The sequence below is a fragment of the Pristis pectinata genome, chromosome 8, assembly GCF_009764475.1.
Source record: "Pristis pectinata isolate sPriPec2 chromosome 8, sPriPec2.1.pri, whole genome shotgun sequence".
Lineage (NCBI taxonomy): Eukaryota > Metazoa > Chordata > Chondrichthyes > Rhinopristiformes > Pristidae > Pristis > Pristis pectinata.
The window spans coordinates 93,264,335-93,286,716 of record NC_067412.1 but is presented as its reverse complement, the minus strand read 5'-3'; the positions used below and the strand labels follow the sequence as shown (position 1 = coordinate 93,286,716).

Below are 22,382 nucleotides of genomic sequence, written 5' to 3'. Positions count from 1 at the left end.
AGGATAGGTTGAGTGTGCTAGGGCTTTTCTCTTTGGAGAGATGGAGGATGAGAGGTGATTTGATAGAGGTGTACAAGATGACAAGATCAAATGGACAGAGACTTTTTCCCAGGGCGACAATGGTTAACACGAGGGGACATAATTTTAAGGTGATTGGAGGAAGGTATAAGAGGGATGTCAGGTAAGTTTTTTACACAGAGAGTGGTGGGTGCGTGGAACGCACTGCCGGCAGAGGTTGTGGGGGCAGATACATTAGGGACATTTAAGAGACTCTTAGATAGACACATGAATGATAGAGAAATGGGGAGCCATGTGGGAGGGAAGGGTTAGATAGATATTAGAGCAGGATAAAATGTCAGCACAACATTGTGGGCCAAAGGGCCTGTACTGTGCTATAGTCTTCTATGTTATGGACAAAATCGACTTCTGTAACAATGGTATCTGGGGAAGCCCAGACACCATATATCCTCTTTTCTTGGCAAGTTGCAATGTACATCCAGCACAGCAGTTCTAACATTGTAGTTCTCTTCAAATGTCAGTGGGCATGGAGAAAAACTATAAAGCTCTGGTTGAGTTTGGATTTGCCGCAGTCAGGTCGGATTTTAATTTTAAACACGAGCTGGCCACTATTCCTCTTCATGTGGAGCTGTAGAATGACAGCCATCTGTTTCCTCAGGCGGATCTAACACAGTGGTGCTGCACTCAGTGCTGCTACCTTACAGCTCCAGTGACCCTGGTTCAATCCTGACCTTGGCAGCTATCTGTGTGAAGTTTGCATATTCTTCCCATGATTGTGTTGATTTCCCCTGGGTGCTCCGGTTTCCTCCCACATCCCTTGCATTCAGTTCTGGTCGCCCCATTGTAGGAAGGATGTGGAGGCTTTGGAGAGGGTGCAGAAGAGGTTCACCAGGATGCTGCCTGGATTAGAGGGCAGGCGCTATAAGGAGAGGTTGGACAAACTTGTATTGTTTTCTCTGGAGCGGTGGAGGCCGACGGGAGACCTGATAGGTTTATAAGATTATGAGAGGCATAGATAGAGTAGACAGCCAGTTTCTTTTCCCCAGGGTCAAACTGTCTAAAACTAGAGGGCATGCATTTAAGGTGAGGGGGGAAAGTTGAAAGGAGATGTGCAGGGCAAGTTTTCTATACAGAGTGGTGGGTGCCTGGAATGCACTGCCAGGGGTGGTGGTGGTGGTGGAGGCAGATACCATAGAGGTGTTTAAGAGGCTCTTAGATAGGTTCATGAATGTGGAGGGATATGGACCATGTGTAGGCAGAAGGGGTTAGTTCAGTTGGGCATTTAGTTACTAATTTAATTAGTTCGGCACAACATTGTGGGCCGAAGGGCCTGTTCCCATGCTGTGCTGTTCTGTGTTCTATCCCAAAGTCGTACTGGTACGACTGTAAGTCGCCCCTTCGATGTTGATAAGTGAGGAAAGAACCAATTGCCACTTAACTTTAATTGATGCCATTCAGCTCAGCTGTGTGTGCTGGGGTTTTCTTCTTCACAAGAGCCTTGTCACACACTTCTTCACTCAGTCCTCTCGGCAACACCCTCGAACTTCTCCCACATTTGTTTATTTACCTTAAGTCCCCTTAAATGAATCTGTCTCTAATCATTATGTTAGCAAGCTCCACTTCCTCACCAGTCTCTGGGTGAAGAACTTTCTCCAGTAAGATAAGATATCTTTATTGGTCACATGTACATCAAAACACACAGTGAAATGCATCTTTTGCGTAGAGTGTTCTGGGGGTAGCCCGCAAGTGTTGCCACGCTTCCGGCACCAACATAGCATGCCCACAACTTCCTAACCCGTATGTCTTTGGAATGTGGGAGGAAACCGGAGCACCCGGAGGAAACCCACGCAGACATGGGGGGAACGTACAAACTCCTTACAGACAGTGGCCGGAATTGAACCAGGGTCTCTGGCGCAGTAATAGCATTACACTAACTGCTGCACTACAGTAGTTGTGCATTAGAGGAGGATGCTGGTAGAGAATGGAAATCCAAACAAGTTGTATGTTTGCATCCAAGAACCCAACAGCATAATTTCCAAGCATTATGTTGAATTGCCTGTCTTATCTGCTTAGCCACCTAGCTTGTTTCCTTTCACTATTAGGCTTCGATAATCTCGATGTCATTGACTATAAAGAGTCACTGGCTAGGCAACCATATATTGCTCATTCCCAATTAGCCTTGAACTTGAATGGCTCACTTGGTCACTTCAGAAGCAAGATGAAGGACTTAGCACATTGATGTGGGTTTCAGGTGACTTCTGAGCTGAACCAGAACAGGACATCAGATTCCCCGAGGGATATTAGTGAACCAGTAGACTTTCATAACAATCTTGCGGTTACCTGATCACAGAATGTTGCCAGAACACGAGGGCCTGAGTTATAGGGAGATGTTGGGCAGGCTAGGACTGTTCCTTGGAGCGCAGGAGACTTGAGGGTATGACTTTATAGGGGTGTATAAAATCATCAGGGGCATGAATAAGGTGAATGCTTACAGTCTGTTTCCCAGGGAAAGGGAATCACAAACTAGAGGGCATAGATTGAAAGTGAGAGGGGAACGATTGAAAAGGGACCTGAGGGACAACTTTTTCACTCAGAGGGTGGTGCGTATATGGAACGAGCTGCCAGAGGAAGTGGTTGAGGTAGGTACAATAACAGCATTTAAAAGACACTTGGACAGGTACTTGGATAGGAAAGGTTTAGAGTGTTATGGGCCAAACACGGGCAAATGGGACTAGCTTAGTTGGGCATCTTGGTCAACATGGATGAGTTGGGCTGAAGAGCCCGTTTCCATGGTATATGACTTATTAAAACAGCCTTCTTCAGTAGTTGTAGCCAATTGATTAAAATGTCGGGGGAACTTTTGCTCAAGTTGCCGGAAAGTTTGATGTGTTTGTATTAAGCGCACAACTTGCTGTTCTGATGCAGGGATCAATCACCAGGTAGCAGTTGACGTTGTGTTTCTACCAGCCCTGAAGAGCCATGAAGGGCTCTGCACATTGGGTCGACCGATGGAAAGTCATGACAACAGGCTCGCTTCCGTTTTGGCCAGTGGATACATCTGTGACAAAGAACCCACAGACAATAATCAGAAAGGACATACATCCGCCTCTCCAGGTAAGGATTAGACCTCAGCAATGAACATGATAAAGTCTACATAGGCATGGCCTGTGAGATTTGACACAAGCCCCAGCACCATTCGTGCATCAGCAGAACACTTGTTTAGCCATTGCAGTATAACACTGCCTGGTGAGATAATCCACTGAAGCATGTCCCCCTATGTAAACCAGGAGCAGCTTGAACTGTGATCTCCTGCAATGTCAAGAATAAGGGCAATGTATAATGTGCAAAGCAACGGTGTTTTCTGGGGCAATAAAAGAGGAGTGTGGAGCAAAAGATTACAGGTGGTTTCATGATAAAGTTAGTGCTGGGCAGCTTTTCAAAAGTGGAGTGATGGAACAAAAAAAAAACAGCACTGGAAGAACTCAGCGAGTCTAGCAGCATCTGTATAGAGGAAAAGGGTGTAAATCAATGTTTCAGGGTGTGATCCTGCATCAGGACTGGGAGGGAAGAGGAAAGAGCCAGTGTGCAGCAGGGTGAGACAGTGTCTGGTGCATGAGGGGTGGAACCACATAGGGGGAATGCTGGGCAGAAGGAACCAGGTGGGGGAAGAGGTAGGACAAAGGCTGGTGAGTGACAGGTAGAAGCAGTTGAGGCAAAGGTAGAAGGGGACAGGAAAAGTGAACAAAGGGAGAAGAGAAAGAGGTGGACAGGAGAGTGTGTATGGGAGAGGAACATCGGGGGTGTGGGTTACCTGATTCAGAAGTGGATGGGTTTTAGGATGGGACTTCTAGAAAATGAGCCTGAGCAACACATTGACGCAATCACCAAGAAGGCACGCCTGTGGCGCTGCTTTGTTTGGAGCTTGAGGAGATTTGGTATGTCTACAAAGACTCTTGCAAATTTCAAGAGATGTACGGTGGAGAGCATTCTGACTGGTTGCATCACCGCCTGGTATGGAGGGGATCACAAGAGGCTGCAGAGGTCTGTAGACTCAGCCAGCTCCATCACGGGCATAACCCTCCCCGCCATCAAGGACGTCGTCAAAAGGCAGTGCCTCAAGAAGGCGCCATCTATCATTAAGGACCCTCACCATCTGGGACATGCCCTCTTCTTGTTACTGCCATCAGGGAGGACGAACAGCTTCGTCCCCTCCGCCATCAGATTTCTGAATGGTCCATGAACCCATGAAGACCACCTCATCACTCCTTTTATTTGCAATTTAATTATTTTTGTAAATTATAGATTTTTATGTCTTGCACTGTACTGCTGCCACAAAACAACAAATTTCACATCATATGTCAGTGATAATAAACCTGATTCTGAATCTGAAGCCTCCAGCCAGCAGTGACGGGGTGAAAAAAAATAGGGGAATGAACAGAAAGTTGGAGACCATTAAGTACAGTTGGTGACAGCTTTGGGGATAAGACCTTTAAAGGATTTGACGATCAAGGGGTAGTGGTGCTCCACCAAGAGGTTCATTAAAATTACCCTCCTTGACCGAGCATTGGTTGCCTGTTTAAATAAGTTCATCTCATTTTTTTTTCGCTTTTCTGTAAACTGCCTTGATATGTTGAAAGAGTTACATTAAAACCATTGTGTAGCTTAAAACACTCTTCTGTGATTGAAATCTTCACTTGAAGTAAAAATTAAATGCTGGACTTTGGAGTTTGTCAAAAAGCAAATGTGAAGATAGATGGGTCCACACTTCAGAGCAACTGAAACCAAGGCTGCTGTCAGCAGGTCCACTGTGAGGCGGCAACCATTGAGGCCAAGTTTCCTCTTTTCCATTGGGGCAGGAGATACAGGTAACAAGGGCATGACTGATGGCCAGAACATGTGACTGCCCTGCCTGAGAGTGAACATGTTGCTATACCCTTGATTAGTTGATTGTTTTTTTGGTACCTGCTCTGACACCTGATTATCTTCTGCTTGGTTGCTGAAGAGGAGAAGTTCTCCCTTCAAATTCTGGAACTGCTTTGCTCCCCACTTGGAATCCAGAGCACAGACAAGGCCTTTCAGCTCATTCTACCTGTGCCAGCTCTCTGACGGTCTTGATCAATTTGCACCATTCCTCCGCTCTTCAGCCTTGGCCCTGCAAACCTTTCCAATTTTCTTTTGAACGTTCCTATTGAAATTGCTTCCACCACCCTTTGAGACAGCACATTCCAGACCTTAATTAATCGCCGCAGGGAAGAAGGGTTCTCATCTCCCTGGTTTTAGCCAATAATCTTACACCTTTGTCCACTGATTACTGATCTGAACAGAGGAAACAATTTCCAGGCAGTGGAAACAAATTCTCTTCGCCTACAAGACTTATGTTGCAGTTGTATAAGATATTGGTGAGGTTGCACTTGGAGTATTTAAATTTTTTTAAAATTTTATTTACAGCGTGGTAACAGGCCCTTCCGGCCCAACGAGTCCGCGCTGCCCATTTTAAACCCAAATTAACCTACCCGTATGTCTTTGGAATGTGGGAGGAAACCGGAGCACCCGGAGGAAACCCACACAGACACGGGGAGAACGTACAAACTCCTTACAGACAGCGACGGGAATCGAACCCCGATCGCTGGCGCTGTAATAGCATCGCGCTAACCGCTACACTACTGTGCCGCCCCAGTTTTGGTCACCCTCCTCCAAGAAAGATATTATTCAACTGGAAAGGGTGAAGAAAAGATTTACAAGGATTCTAAGGACTGGGTTATAGGGAGAGGTTGGACAGGCTAGGATTTTTTTCCTGGGAGCGTAGGAGACTGAGCGGTGATCTTATTGAGGTGTATAAGATCATGAGGGACAGAGATAGGGTGAATGAACTTGGTCTTTTTCCCAAGGTTGGGGAATCAAGAACAAGAGAGCATGGGTTTAAGATGAGAGGGGAGAGATTTAATAGGAACCTGAAGAGCAACCTTTTTTACACAAGAGGGTGGTACGTAAATAGAACAAGCTGCCAGAGGAAGTGGTTGAGGCAGGTACAACAACAATTTTTAAAGACACTTGGACAGGTACATGGATAGGAAAGGTTTAGAGGGATATGGGCCGAACGCAGGCAAATGGGACTAGCTTGAATGGACACCTTGGTTGGCATGGACGAGTCCATTCTGTATAAATCTATGAGAAGACCCCTTGTGATTGAGAACCAGGTTTCATTTGCAAGGACAGCTTTGATGAGAATTATGGAATTTGCTTGTCAACATCAGGAGTGGGCTTGGTCCTTAAACTGGTAAGCAAATGACTCCCTCCGTTCTTTTCTCTTGCAGATCACATTGTAAGAACAGCAGCTGAGTTGGACAACCTGCATGTTATCTGTGTCCTTGACCTTTGTCATTATGGTGGGGACAAATCTGAAGTAATTTTAAACAAAATATACAAGGTGACTGAATAAAGCCATCAGCAACCACAAAATCCTGGAATATCCATTTTCTGTTCATAGACTTTGATCCAGGTTACCTTTCCACTAACCACCCCAATATAATTATCAACAATGAGTGCTATGTGTTAAATATTTGCGGTAATATTTTATTTAATGTGATTTTTTTTACCAGTGGGTGTGTATGTATTCAGACTTTAATCTCTCAAATAAATCTTTGGATTAAATACAGCCACCAAGCTTGAACAAACTTTCTTTTGAGTTCTGAGAAACAGTTTATAAATGTATGCAAACACTCATGGCACAGTATCAGATATCGTGGATTTAAGAAGAGAGTTCATTGAGTGACCTCTTAATGATTGTACTTCCTTGTTGAGGGAGCAAAACAGAAAACCAAATGCACAGTCTTTATGGTGTGTTTATACTGATTCCAACCCTAGCCCAGTACTTTGGGCAGATTTCTCTCTTGATGATTAAGTTGTTTTGGTGATTCCTGTCATCAGCAAAAGTTAGCCATGGCAGAAGCTTGGCATTTTGCTCACTCTCTAATCCCTCAGGAATTCCCTCTCTCTCTCCCTCATCCATTAGACTGGAGTCTGGAGTGTGACAGAGTGCTCAGCGCTTGCTTGGATAGCTCCATCTGTCCAGATACATCTCACCTTTGTCTGATTTACTTATCCATCAAATGGAGACACCAGAGACTGCAGATGCTTTAACCTGGAGCAACAAACAATCTGCTGGGGGGTCTCAGCAGGTCGAGCATCACCTGTGGGAGGAAAGGAATTTCCCCCCCCCCAACACACACACACACACACACACACACACACACACACACACACACACACACACACACACACACACACACACACACACACAAATGCTGCTCGATCTGCTAAGTTCGTACTTAACCGTAAAATGCTTTGGTATGTTTTGACTGCGTTAAAGGAGTTACATAAATCTGCTCTTGTTGATGCCATAAAATGCTCCTGGTTTACTCAAATCTTCAGTTGAAGTGAGTTCAGTGGCAAAATTTTAACTGAAGATTTTGGAGTTCGGCCAAGTAGCAAGTGTGATGATAAACAGCTCAACGCTGTTGAGTAGCTGAAACTTGAGCTGCAGTTAGCAGGTCAGCTCTAAGGCAGCAGCCATGAAGCTGAGTTCACTCTGTTACAATAGAGTACAAGGCTTGAGGTTCTCGATGGTGTCCAACATAGCTGGTCTGATGGATGTACAAGCAGCTGCAAGGGTGAGTGTCCATCGCTGTCACGCCATGGTTGTGGCACTCAGGGTCAATGAATACAGAAGCAGGCCCTTCAACCCACCTTGCCCATGCTGGTCATCTGTAACCACCTGTACTAAGCCCCCTCACCAGCACTTGGTCTGTAACATTTTATACCGTGGTAATTCAAGTGCTCATCTAAATCCTAAAGTAGTAAGTCTCTGCCTTCACCACTGCCCAAGGCAGTAATACCTACCACTTAACTGGCTGGACTGCTGGTGGAGAGGAAAGGAGCAGTAATATGATGGAAACACCAAAAGTACTGCAAGATATCTTTATTAGTCACATGTGCATCAAAACACAGTGAGATATATCTTTTGCGTCGAGTGTTCTGGGGGCAGCCCGCAAGTGTCGCCACGCTTCCGGCACCAACGTAACATGCCCACAACTTCCTAACCCCTACGTCTTTGGAACATGGGAGGAAACCAGAGCATCCGGGGGAACTGTCAGTCAAACGCATCACCCAGGCTTGGCTATGCATTACCCTTTCTCCAGTATCATCTCATGAGTAAGATATATTGGAAGAGTAGTTATGTTGGTGGACTAGTAATCCAGAGACTTCAACTGATAGAACATAGAACAGTACATTGAATAGACCCTTCAGCCCATGACGTCTGCACCGAACACAATGCCAAATTAAACTAAATCTCTTCTGCCTGCACATGATTAATTCCCTGCATACTCATGTGTCTATCTAACGCCTCTATCGTATCTGCCTCCACTACCACCCCTGGAAGCCCATTCCACGCACCCAGCACTCTGTGTAAAAAAAGCTTGCCCCCGCACATCTCCCTTAAACTTCTCCCCCTCTCACCTTAAATGCATGTCCTCTATTACTTGACATAACTACCCTGGGTAAAAGAATTTTTTGGAGGCATCTCTAATCTGGAGACGTAAGTGCAAATCCAGCCTTGGCAGCAGTAAATGTTAAATCTGCGTTTTGTTTCAGGAGAGGCAGTGAACTAGATTTTTTTCTCTAGAAAGCAAATCTCACCTTTGACCAGTCTGACTAATAAGTGACTGCAGCAATATGCTTGGCACTTAACTACCCCCTTGAACTGATCTACTAAAGCCACGCAAGTTGTATTAAATCTACCACGGTGGCAGCTTCAACTCTTGACTGTCACGGTTGAAGAAGGCAGCTCACCGCCAGTTTCTCAAGGGCATTTGGGGGTGGTTGAAAAATCTTTACTAGGGTCATGATGCCCATATTCCACAAATGAACAATAAAATATTTACCGTGGGATTCGGCAGCTGACAGCAACATGGGAGCACCATTGTCTTCAGTGGTTCAACGAAAGAAGTCGGGAGAACACACACACCAGTCCTCATTGAGGGGTCAGCGGTGGAAAGGGTGAGCAGCTTCAAGTTCCTGGGCGTCAACATCTCAGAGGACCTATCCTGGGCCCAACATATTGATGCAATCACTGAAGGCATGCCAGCAGCTCTACTTCATTAGCAATTTGCGGAGATTCGGTATATCACCAAGGACTCCTGGAAATTTCTGTAGGTGTATGGTGGAGAGCATTCTGACTGGTTGCATCACTGCCTGGTATGGAGGCGCCAATGGACAGGATCGCAAGAGGCTGCAGAGGGTTATAGACTCGGCCAGCTCCATCACAGGCACAACCCTCCCCGCCATCGAGGACGTCTTCAAAAAGTGGTGCCTCAAGAAGGCGGCATCCATCATTAAGGACACTCACCATCTGGGACATGCCCTCTTCTCGTTACTACCATCAGGGAGGACGAACAGCTTCTTCCCCTCCGCCATCAGGTTTCTGAATGGTCCATGAACCCATGAAGACTACCTCATTATTCCTCAGAAGACGGCATCCATTATTAAAGGGACCCTCACCATCCGGGACATGCTCTCCTCTTGTTACTACCATCAGGGAGGAGGTACAGGAGCCTGAAGACCCACACTCAATGATTCAGGAACAGCTTCTTCCCCTTCGTCATCAGATTTCTGAATGGTCCATGAACCCATGAACAGTACCTTGTTATTCCTTTTTATTTGCACTATTTATTTATTTTTGTAATTTATAGAATTTTATGTCTTTGCACTGTACTGCTGTCACAGAGCAACAAATTTCACGTCATATGTCAGTGGTAATAATCCTGATTCTGATTCAGATATCCAGGGCAACAGAGGAAGCCAGTGAATGTGGTTGTGGCACCCACATCACAAACATTAATTAACAATGATAAGATATCTTTATCAGTCACGCTTACATCGAAACACACAGTGAAATGGACCTTTTGTGTAGAGTGTTCTGGGGGCAGCCCACAAGTGTCGCCACGCTTCCGGCGCCAACAGAGCACGCCCACAACTTCCTAACCCGTACGTATTTGGCATGTGGGAGGAAACCAGAGCACCCGGAGGACACCCACGCAGACACGGGAACCAGCTGCTAAAAAATACAAACTGCTGGAGGAACTCAGTGGGTCAGGCGGCATCTGTGGAGGCAGAGGGATGGTCGACATTTTGGGTCGGGACCCTGCATCTTCCCCATCTGCCCATGGATCCATCTGCCCATCATCCCCCACCTCACCTGATTCCACATCCCTGCCTCACCCCTCCCTCTCACCTCTTTACACTGGCTATCTCCCCTCTGCACTCTTGGTCCTGATGCACGATTTCGATCCAAAACGTTGACCCTCCACAGATGCTGCCTGTCCCATTGAGTTCCTCCAGCAGTTTGATTTTTTGCTCCAGATTCTAGAATCTGCAGCCTCTTGTGTCTCCTATTAACTGGCTGACTGGAGTTCAGCCCACAACTGCTTCACTCTGGTAGCCTGCAGTAGGAAGTCTTGGGATGGAGAGGTTTCCAAAAATAAAGCAGGAAGTTAATATTTTAAATGAATATATTTTAAGACAATAATCCTTTATCTTCCATAGTCTTAAAAATTCAATTCCAGTTATAATTCTTGGGGTGCAGCTTGAGAAAGCACCACCTTGAATAAGTGGAAGACTAAAATGACCTTAGATGGTGCACGATGGAGGTTTATTTGAATAGTCCATGGAGTTCTCAAGGTTAAGTAGCAAGGAGGGACTGTGAAAACTGGGGTTGTATTTCTGGAATTTAGATTGTCAAGGTTGATTTTATTGAACTTTACATGACATTGAGGTAAATTGGTAAAAATTGGTAAATTGGTTCATTATTGTCATATGTAATGAGGTACAATGAAAAACTTTGTTTTGCATGCCATCCATACAGATCATTTCATCACATCAATACATCGAGGTAGTACAAAGGAAAAAACTAACAATAGTGTTACCATTACAGAGAAAGTGCAGTGCAGGCAGACAATAAGGTGCAAGGCCATAACGAGGTCGATTGTGAGGTCAAGAGTCCATTTTATCTTACTAGGGGACTGTTCAATAGTCTTATAACAGCGGGATAGAAGCTGTCCTTGAGCCTGGTGGTACGTGCTTTCAGGCTTTTGTATCTTCTGCCTGATGGGAGGGGGGAGGAGAGAGAATGTCCGGGGTGGAGGACTCTTTGATTATGTTGGCTGTTTTACCGAGGCAGTGAGAAGTGAAGTGAAGAGTCCACGGAGAGGAGGCTGGTTTTCATGATGGGAAACTAAACGGAGTGAAATAGAGTGAAGCTATTTCCACTGGTTAGAAAGAAGAGGATTAAAGGGATTAGTCTAAATATTAGAGTCAAGCCTTACTGGGGGAGTTCAAAAAAACCATATAAGTTTGGGAATTTCTTCCACAGATAGTAACCAGCAGTAAGTTAGTTGTTAAATTTGACCCTGAGGTTGGTAGATTATTTTTGTTAGCTAGAAATATTAAGGAATGGAGGAAGTGAGTAAAGTTGCAAATCAACCATGAGCAAGTTTGTAGGGCTGAATAACTCACTCCTGTTCTTGTGTTCCTACGCCAAATGTCTTGTGGTTTTGCTCCGAATCATTGTAAAGCAAACACCAGAAGATATATATCCTTCCTTAAATTACTGAAATTAACCAATAGTTTTTATTTAATAAAAACTTTGGTATCTATAGTGGAGAATAGAGAGAAATATTGTTTCAGCTCCTGTTTATTTTATAAACCAAGGTATAAAATTTAGCAGTCTCGATTTTCATAGATCTGAGCCTGGGTGTGTGCAGATCAAACACACAGGTCAGTCAACCTGTGCCAGAGTAACAATAATCTATTGAGCAGAGTTTTTCAGTTCAAAGGATGGGTGGGATCCCAATGAGTTTCTGTGCCATACAGATGGGATGAATCAATGTCCACATTATCTTTAACAGCAGGAAAACACTATTAAAGCGCAAGATCATTTGGCTTTTGATGCTTATATCAATGAATAGTGTGTAAACTGTCGTCATTGGTCCTTTTCATTTCTGCTCTAGAAACCCTTAAGGAAAAATCGTGGTCATTATCAGCCACTGCTTTGCAGAAGGACCTGATGATTCATTACAGTGTGACAAATGAAACTGAGAATGAAATCATTCAAAATGAAAGTTCCTTCAAACTCAAGGTACAAGTGACAATAATAAACCAATACCAATATTGCAGCGCCAGCAACCCAGGTTCAATTCCAGCCGCTGTCTGTAAGGAGTTTGTACATTCTCCCCGTGTCTGCGTGGGTTTCCTCCGGGTGCTCCGGTTTCCTCCCACATTCCAAAGTCGTACGGGTTAGGAGCTGTGGGCATGCTATGTTGGCGCCGGAGGCGTGTCGACAGTTGTGGGCTGCCCCCAGCACATTCTCAGTAACGCAAAAAGACGCATTTCACTGTGTGTTTTGATGTACATGTGACTAATAAAGAAATCTTATCTAAACCAACCTGTTTTCCATCCTGGCTCACCTCCAAGCTCAGTGCCACCTTGTTTCACATTACGGCTGCAGAATTAAGTGTAGGCTTGAATCATAAATCAAAAATTAAATCTAAACTTGGCTGCAGTGCAGCCTGCATGAGTAGTTTCAGAATAGAAAAGTAAGACAATGGACAGAAGAGGAAGAGGAATTAATAAGATGCCATAGTCATGCCTGCATACCTATCTGAAGGAAGAATATGTTTTCATCTCATATATTCGAGATTTTTGCCTTATTTTAATGTGGTTTGTGGATTTGTATTGCAGCCAGAAATAATTAAATGGGTTAAAGTTGTTCGTTCTCACTCTGCCTGAGGGTTGAATGCATCAGGCTGACTGTACTGTTTGTCCTGTGCTCAGATGTAGGACTTATGATTCAAACCTATATTTAATTCTGCAGCCGTAATGTGAAACAAGATGACACTGAGCTTGTAGGTGAGCCAGGATGGAAAACACCTTGGTTTCTTGAGTTTTGAAGGGATTTTCATTTTGAATTATCTCATTCTCAATTTCATTTGTCATGCCATAATGAATTGTCAAGTCCTTCCGCAAAGTAGTGGCCGATAAAGACCATGACTTTTCCTTAACGGTTTCTAGAGCAGGAATGAAAAGGATCAATTGCATTTGCTTCTTGGTATGTTGACTGCTCAGAGACATTGTGCATCGGGACCTGGACACAAATGATAAATGGATTCTACTCTAACCATGCTCATTTAGTCACATTCGAATGTTTCAATGGTGACTGATCTGGCATGGGGATATAACAGTTTAACGGACTGATGCACTGGAGCTTGGTCATAAGTCTAATGACCCTGTAAGATATGCATTGCAAAGTTTGGTTCCAAGATGAGATATGACCCAACTAAAGTTGTATGTACTTGAAGCCAAGGCAGATTTGGTATGTGCATTTTGGTATGCTAATTCAGATAGCAGTTGCTTTAATTTGTTTTAGATTAATCATTGCAAGCACACATTGGGTGTTATTGAGTCTGATAGCATTCTGCACTATTATTCAATCAGAAGAAGGAATTCAGATGTTGTCTTTAATGTAAATCTACTAAATCTAATGTCTGGTTAAAACACGGCAATATAGTGCGTGTGCTGGTAATTCCTCATTAAGTTGGTTAATTTACCTAGCAACCTTGGGTTTATCTCCAGCCCTTTCAAGTGATGTTATTGTCTTTTATCCTCTAGAAGAAACAGCCAATTATTAGTGAGTGAATTTCAAGGAAAAATCAATTACAGCCAAACACAGACTTTGAGAATGGTAGAAGTCTCTGAGGCAAAGGTTGTAGCTGCTTTGCTTTTACAGCATGTGTTCGGCTAGATATAAAACTACAACTTAGTATTGCAGTCCAGTCTTATCCTTCCCAACGTCCGAACTTGTGCAAGTATTTATTTAAATGCACACCACCAAAGTCCAAATTGAGTCTGTCCAAATAATTACCTATTGAGGAGATGGCAGTTAAATGGATTCTGTGCAGGGTGGTCTCAAGTTGTTCAACTTTCTTGAAAAAATACTAAAGATGCAACGCTCCAGCTTCTCATCCCAAGTACCAAAACATGTCGCTTCACACGTCACTTTAATTCTCTACCTCACTCCCACTCCGACCTGTCTGTGTCCTCAGTGCTGTTATAACAAGGCCCAATGCAAGCTTGAAGAACAGCACCCTATCTTCCACTTGGAAACTTTGCAGCGTTTCAGAGTCAATCAATTCTCCAACTTCTGATAACTCACTTTCTCCGCCAATGTCAGAACTTGCCATCTTTGCTCTATGACATTGGCTCTCTTCGTTAGCACAACCTGACCCTCTGTTTGCAACATATCACCCTTCTTTGTCACCCGCCAACAGCCCCACAAACAACTCATCCCCTCGACAACCTAGGCCTCACAGATTTGATCACATACGACAAACCGGAATGAGTTAATTACCAAGTAATTTGTTTTCGGGAGGTTGACCAATGGATAAATACTCATCAGGACTGTTGACAACTTTCCTGCTCCACTTCAAAATAGAGCCATTGGACCTGCTGCTTACAATTGGCTGAACCAAGAAAATACATATTTAAACCTGTCAAAAATATATATTTCTTTCAACAACTATTATTTGGACTTCCTCAGTCTTACACTGGTGCACCCAGCCCACAAGCTGTTCAAGAAATTTGATCAAGGATGTAGTTTAAAGACTTGGCAATCTGTGGCCAGCGTAATACCGGGCATCTGTTTTGGGAGTTGGCAACATTTGAGCATCATATGCACCCGTCTCTCTGTCGAGTGCCATCAGTCCTATTGGGAGAGCCAGTGGAAGAAAGCCTACTTACCTCTGATGGCTGGTCTTAGAGTTCCATGAGAAGTACTAGCTCAGGTCATTGTGGGGTACTCTGTTCCAGACACCGACAGCTCAACATCAAAGTAAATTACTATAAAGAATAAACACAGAATATAATAGGTATAATTGTATCTGATATTCCCTAAGTCCCATCCATTACTCCCTGCGACTTCTCTACAACTTAGAAGTAACTTTTTCTCTCCATGTCCCAATTCTGATGAAGGGTCTGTTAACTCTGTTTCACTTTCCACAGATGCTACCTCACCTGCTGTGCGTTTTCTGTTTTTGTTTAATTTTCTCAGTGACCTACAGACCTGAGTAGCATGTTATGGAGGAACGAAAGAGCCAATGCCTTGGTGTAAATACCTATTACATTCTGTGTTTGTTCTTTATAGTAACTTACATTGATGTTGAGCTGTCAGTGTCTGGAACAGAGTACCCCACAATGACCTGAGCTAGTACTTCTCATGGAACTCTAAGACCAGCCATCAGAGGTAAGTAGGCTTTCTTCCACTGGCTCTCCCAATAGGACTGATGGCACTCGACAGAGAGACAGGTGGATATGATGCTCAAATGATGCCAACTCCCAAAACAGATGCCCGGTATTACGCTAGCCACAGATTGCCAAGTCTTTATACTATATCCTTGATCAAATTTCTTGAACAGCTTGTGGGTTGGGTGCACCAGTGCAAGACTGAGGAATTCCAAATAAGAGTTGTTGAAAGAAATATGTATTTCTGACAGGTTTAAAGATGAATTTTCTTGGTTCAGCCAATTGTAAGCAGCAGGTCCAATTTTGAAGTGGAGCAGGAAAGTTATCTGCAGTGTCCTGATGAGTATTTATCCCCTGGTTAATCTCCCTAAAACAAATTACCTGGTAATTAACTCATTCCGGTTTGTTGTATGTGATCAAATTGTACGCAACTTTAAAGCAATTGCTGGTCATTGACCAGGAAAGGGGGTGGTGTACATACACTTGTCTACATCAATGGTGCTGAGGTCGAGAGGGTTGAGAACTTCAAGTTCCTCAGAGTGAACATCACCAATAGACTGTCCTGGTCCAACCACGTAGACGCCACAGCTAAGAAAGCTCACCAGCGCCTCTACATCCTCAGGAGGTGAATGAAATTCAGCATGTCCCCTTTGACACTCACCAATTTTTATCTATGCACCATAGAAAGCATCCTCTCTGGATGCATCACGGCTTGGTTTGGCAACTGCTCTGCCCAAGACCGCAAGAAACTGAAGAGAGTTGTGGACACAGCCCAGCACATCATGGAAACCAGCCTCCCCTCCATGGACTCTATACCTCTCGCTGCCTTGGTGAAGCAGCCAGCAGAATCAAAGGCCCCACCACCCAGGTCATTCTCTCTTCTCTCCTCTTCCATCAGGAAAAAGATACAGAAGCCTGAGGGCACATATCACCAGGCTCAAGGACAGCTTCTACCCCACGGTGATAAGACTATTGAACAGTTCCCTCATACGATGAGATGGACTCTTGACCTCACAATCTACCTTGTTATGACCTTGCACCTTATTGTCTACCTGCAATGCACTTCCCTGTAGCTGTGACACTTTACTTTGTATTCTGTTATTGTTTTTACCCTGTACTACCTCAATGCACTGTGTAATGAATTGACCTGTACAATCAGTATGCAAGACAAGTTTCTCACTGTACCTCAGTACGTGACAATAATAAACCAATACCAATACCAATAACTTAAGAATATTTTATTAGCTGCAAAGTGCACCAGGACATCACAAAAGGCAATTCTATCTCTTTTTAATATGGTATACAAAACATTGAATACAAAAGTTGGGACATCATGTTACAACTGTACAGGACATTGGTGATACTGCATCTGGAATATTGGATGCAGTTCTAGGCATTGTACTACAGGAAAAATGTGATTAGGCTAGGGAGGGTACAGAAAAGATGCACAAGGATGTTGTCAGGATTGGACGGCTCTCCTTATGAGACTGGATAGGCTGGAACTGTTTTCCCTGGAGTGTAGGAGGCTGAGGTGTGACCTTATAGAGGTTTATAAAATTATGAGTGTCATAGATAGGACAGTCTTTTTCCCAGGGCCAGCAAGTGTAGGACTGGAGGGCACAGGTTTAAAGTAATAGAGGAGAAATTTAAAGGATATCTGTAGGGTAAGTTTTCCACACAGATGGTGGTGGTTATCTGGAACGAGCTGTCAGAGGGGTTAGTGAAAGCAGATGCAATTAGAACATTTAAAAGGCATTTGGATAGGTACTTAGAAAGGAAAGGCAGAGAGGGAAATGGGCTTAATGCAGGCAAATGGGATTCGCGTAGATAGGCAACACGGTATTGGCGAGGTGGGTCAAAGGCCTGTTTCTGTGCTGTACGAACCTATGATAAGTGTTGCCTTTACCAGAAATGGCCACCAGTCACAGCACTTTTAATATATATTACAAGCAGATGATCTGTGTCTTTACAGTGAGCGAGTGTGAATTACATTTTTAAAGTTCCAATATTTTAAGTTGGAGCCATTTTGAAAATGATTCCTAAAGCATCTGCAATTTCCTTTAGTTTTTATACCCTGAGTTGGAAGCCATCAGATGCTGGAATCTGGAGCAACGCACAAGATGCTGGAGGAACTCAGTGGTTGACATTTAGGGCCAAGACCCTTCATCTGGACTCATGGATGAAGGGTCTCAACCCAAAACATTGACTGCCCATTTCCCTCCACAGATGTCGCCTGACCCACTGAGTTCCTCCAGCTCCTTGCGTGTTGTTCCAGATTCCGGCATCTGCAGTCTGGAACTCCTTTTGAGTATCAGGAAAGAAGAATCCAGTGTTTGGGATAATTGGAGGCAGTAAAGTGAGATCTGGTACTGGGAGTTATGAGCTCAGGAAAATCCTGATACTTATAGGTCTGGTGGGACACAAGGATTCTATGGAGGCAAATTTTGTAGTTCTCCACCCTGAAAATCTGTGGTAGCCGAGTGATTGAATATACTTGAGTTTGTGATGATCAGTACTACAGAGGGAAATAGGAGTCGAGCAAGAAACTTGTGTGAAATCAATGATCAGATCAGAAATAGAGGGATATGTTCGTCCTCTTTCAGGTGACCATATAGACCACTGGGGTGTTAGAGTCCAGTAATATAAGATGTCTTTATTAGTCACATGTACATCAAAACACACAGTGAAATGCATCTTTTTTGCGTAGAGTGTTCTGGGGGCAGCTCACAAGTGTCACCACGCTTCCGCCGCCAACATAGCATGCCCACAACTTCCTAACCCATACGTCTTTGGAATGTGGGAGGAAACTGGAGCACCCGGTAGAAACCCATGCAGACACGTACAAACTCCTTACAGACAGTGGCCGGAATTGAACCCAGGTCGCTGGTGCTGTAAAGCGTTACACTAACCGCTACACCACCATGAGGAATTGGCAAGACTTAGCAATGGCGAGGCTGTGATCAGAGTCTATAAGTCTTGGTGGGGAGGGAACCCAGGAGAACAGCTTTCAGGTACTGACTGCTCTCTGTGTCTTCAACCAATTCCTTGCTCTGTATTTATGGCATCAGACCAGACACTGAACTCAACAAACTGTGCCAGTCAGCTTCTCAAAATAAACAAAACATACTTATAAAACACTCAAAACATTTATCATCCAGCATCCTGATTTTAATATAAGAAAAATTTCACTTGGACTCCAAAACTGTGAGAGGGACAATAATTTCTTTAACTAAACTCATCAAAGGCATGCTTCGCCACAGGAAGGGTGGATGTGGGAGGAATTCTGGCTTTCCCACTGGGTCGGAAAAGAGAAAATCATAAAAACTGCAAATGCTGGAAATCTAAAATGAAATAAAAACAGAAAATGCTGGAAATACTCAGCAGAGCAGGCAGCATCTGTGGGAAGAGAAACAGAGTCAATGTTTCCTGTCAGAGACCAGACAAAGGGTCTTAGATCTGAAACATTAACTCTTGTTTCTCTTCCTACAGATGTGGCCTGGCCTGCTGAGTATTTCCAGCATTTTCTGTTTTTATTTCAGATCAGAAAAGAGATTTGACCAAGGAAAAGATGTGGATTCTCATCAAAAGATGTGTGTTTTCTAACTCCACACACAAATGTTTTCATTTGCACCTTGTTTGGTCTTGTGAATGAAGAACTGAGAGTTTGAAAGGACGGCGTGCCTTGGTGTTGCTGTGTGTTTTAGTAAATATGGGACCTTGATTGATCACATGTTTATTATTCTCTATCTGTTCTTGCTGGAAGTGAAGTTCAATCATGAGTGAAGAATAAAATGATTAATTGAAACAGCTTTTGATAAGGGTTCCACATGAAAGGCTATGAATTGAATCCAGATCTAAGATAAACCCTGGGAATTAATTGAACACAGGCTCAAAGGGTAAGAAACAAGAGGTTCTCATGAAAGAAAGCAGAGAAGTGTAGGGGGTATGGAATGTACAAGGGGCTGCCCCAGGCTTTCTCATCTACATCAGTAACTTGGATCCAGAAGCAGCAAATAATCTTGATGCAAAGTGCTCTCAGTTGATAATTGACCAAAATTGTCCCAAAGCAGCAGGGGACTGGAATTAGTGAATGAGTTCAATAAAATGTGATCTGATGACATAATATTGCTCTGTTTCTATTGAGAAATTTTAGTCCAGTTTTTTCTTTGTTTTTTTTTGAATTTTTTTTTCTTCAGCTTAGTTTAGTTTGATATATTGTCTATAATTTTTCTTATTGTTTTGGGGATATTTTTTTTTCTTTTATATTTTATAATAAATCTTTTTCTTTTATATTATCTTCATTCACTAACAGATCGTTGGGTCTACAGATTGTTTTTTATACTTTATTTTTCCTTATGATTATCCATGTCATGATTGTTCTCCTGATCTCTTTGTATTACATGTATAAACATTGATATATTAATCTGTATTAATTTGAAAACTAGTAAAAAGATTGAAAAAGAAAGAAAGAAAATGTGATCATCGGGAGAACAACAATCGAAACACACATGTGCTCCATAAACACTACTGAAGTAACTAAGGAAGAACTTGAAACAGAGTTGAGATTCTTTAGCGCTAGTGGTTGAGTAACCATCTCTAACTAATTGCAGAGCAACAGTCAACAACCCAACAGACTGCTAAACTACATAAGAAAAACACAAGAATTTAAACAGATGAAGGAAAGAGCTTGCATTTATGTAGTGTCTGTAACAACCACAAGCATTTTATAGCCAAGAATTGTATCTGAAACCTTGTATTGATAGGTTGTTGTTGTACTATTCTTTTCTGTCCACATCTCAAATGCTGGATGCCAAGAAATCAGGGTGATATTCGGGTGCTGGAGGGAATAAGTGGTTGATCCCCTGGTGCTTGTAGTCAGTGTTATGAGAGAATGGAGAAACTTGAGACTTTATGTGTAAGGTGTTATTAAGAATAAGAAGTATTTCTTTAAAGTAAACAGTCAAAACAGAGCCAGGAATACTGTAACCTTCCTGTCCTTACAAGATCAGTCTTGAATATAATTGCAGCAAGCCACTTGAGTCATTGTGTCAAGGATTCATTCTCTGGTGTGTAAAGGACAGTGTGATCCTGTCAGGAAACATATGTGGGCCTGTTATGTGTCACTGATCACTGGTTAACCAGTGTTAGTTGAAATGTGAAGAGGGTCACTTTGTCTGGAATGGGTTTCTAGAACTTGGAAAGGTCCTTATGAAAAGTCAAAATCAAGTTTATTGTCGTGTGCACAAGTACACATACGCACAGGTGCAATAAAAAACTTACTTGCAGCAGCATCACAGGCACATAGCAGAAGAGATACAACATTCACAAGAAAAACATAAATTGATCATAAATTATACAAGAAAGAACACACTTAGAACAAATTAGAAGCAAAGTCTATTATACTGCAAAGTGGTCATAGTGTTACTGTACTGAGGTAATGATTAGGCTGCTACAGGTTGGTTAAAGAACCGAATGGCTAAAGGGAAGTAGCTGTTCCTGAACCTGGTGGTGTGGGACTTCAGGACTTCTGTACCTCCTGCCCAATGGTAGCTGCAAGAAAATGGCCCTTCATCTGGACTATGTGTGCTTCCTGGAAATGTGGTCTGACCATCAGGAAAGTCTTCTCGTGATCCACAATCACCTGCATGATTAGAATGTGGAGACCCATTCTGTGGATGAAAAGATCGAGGGAACTCCTTATGTCCCGCGTTGGTGGATAAGTACATGGATGGGGGCGGGGGTGGGGGTTGAGAGAGATATGGGCCAAAAACGGGCAAATGGGGTGAGTTTGGTGGGCCCCATGGGTGGCATGGATGAGTTAGGCCACGGACCTGCTTCCATGCCCTATTACTCTATGACTGTGTCTGGATGACCTCTCTGATGCTGTGTCTCGAAACACGGCAGAGATCTGCTGCAGCCGCTTGGCAAGTTCCAGTGGTCAGGAAATCAAGAGTCAATGCGACCTTGAGCTCCATGGTGGGGCAGTCTAGGTACAAGACTGAGCTGCAGAATTTCATGCCTCATAGCAGTGGCAGTCTTGGAAAACCCTGGTCCGCCTGGTATTGATCGTTAGAGAATTGGTGTCTCAGGACACTGTGGAAGTCGGTTCCCTACAGATGGGCATACCTTTGCCATCTGCCCTGAGGTCCCTGACCCAGCCCAAGCGGGAAGCTGAGGCTTCAGCTCCAGTAATAGGTTGCTGCCAGTGATGGTGCCATTGAGACACCCGTTAAAAGAAAACGTCAGCAGCTAAGTGTGGAACTGTTAGTTGCAACACACTCTGTGGATTTTGGGACTTGGTTGAGCAGGCTGCACTGAGTCCTGAAACTGTTCCATCAGGACTCCTGATGTAAGCAGCCTTCCCCCAAAATTACAGAAAAGGCATTAAAGTAACCTGACTTACACTGAGTTGCAGAGTAAATGTTGAGCGCCACATGTAGCTTCTACCCAGCAACTCTAATTCATTGCAAAAAGAACGGTCTGAGTCTGGAAAAATGTCAATGGAAATGCCTGGTCCAGTTTCCCAAAGGGGGTTATTTACTGGAAATGATTGCTTAGATGATCAAACTCAGCTGAAGTCCCTTTTATGCATTTCCAACCCAATTTCCAGGCAAGCCTGTCTTGTTTGATGAGCCTGAATAATCTGTCTAATAGACAACTTGCACTCGAATCTGGCTGTTGTGACATGTTTGGGCACTTGATGGAAAATATGAAGGCGTTCAAATGAAAGAATGAAATAGTTCCCAAAATTTGAGTCACAGCTGTAGAAACTTTGTGTGGATATTTTTTCTTGCACTGTTTTCCTCAGGTGCATTCAATTATTTTCCATTGCTATTGTTTTTTTAGATCTTTAATTCCCACAGTGGATCTATTGAACTGAATAAAATGCTTTCCTTATTTTGATGACGTGTCTCTTTGTTGCTATTCACCTTAACCTGTGCAAATTCAGTGTTGACAAAGGAAAGGACATTAAAAACTGTATTACTGTCATATCCTTTATACTGTTAGTGGTC

General features: G+C 43.4%; 1 protein-coding gene across 7 annotated transcripts in view; it reads left to right on the top strand.

The window, feature by feature from the left end:
- Positions 1 to 6,672, top strand: part of radx (RPA1 related single stranded DNA binding protein) — a 77,323-nt gene extending 70,651 nt beyond the window's left edge. For 6 of the 7 annotated variants that reach the window (XM_052020808.1, XM_052020810.1, XM_052020812.1 and 3 more), the window contains exons 16-17: positions 2,944 to 3,132; positions 6,333 to 6,628. In XM_052020808.1, the coding sequence (XP_051876768.1) occupies positions 2,944 to 3,132; positions 6,333 to 6,457 (314 nt within the window). In that variant the 3' untranslated portion in view covers positions 6,458 to 6,628. Of the gene's footprint in view, positions 1 to 2,943; positions 3,133 to 6,332 lie in introns of all 7 variants that reach the window. The other variant, XM_052020811.1, reaches the window with a different exon arrangement.
- Positions 6,673 to 22,382: the final 15,710 nt, after the last annotated feature.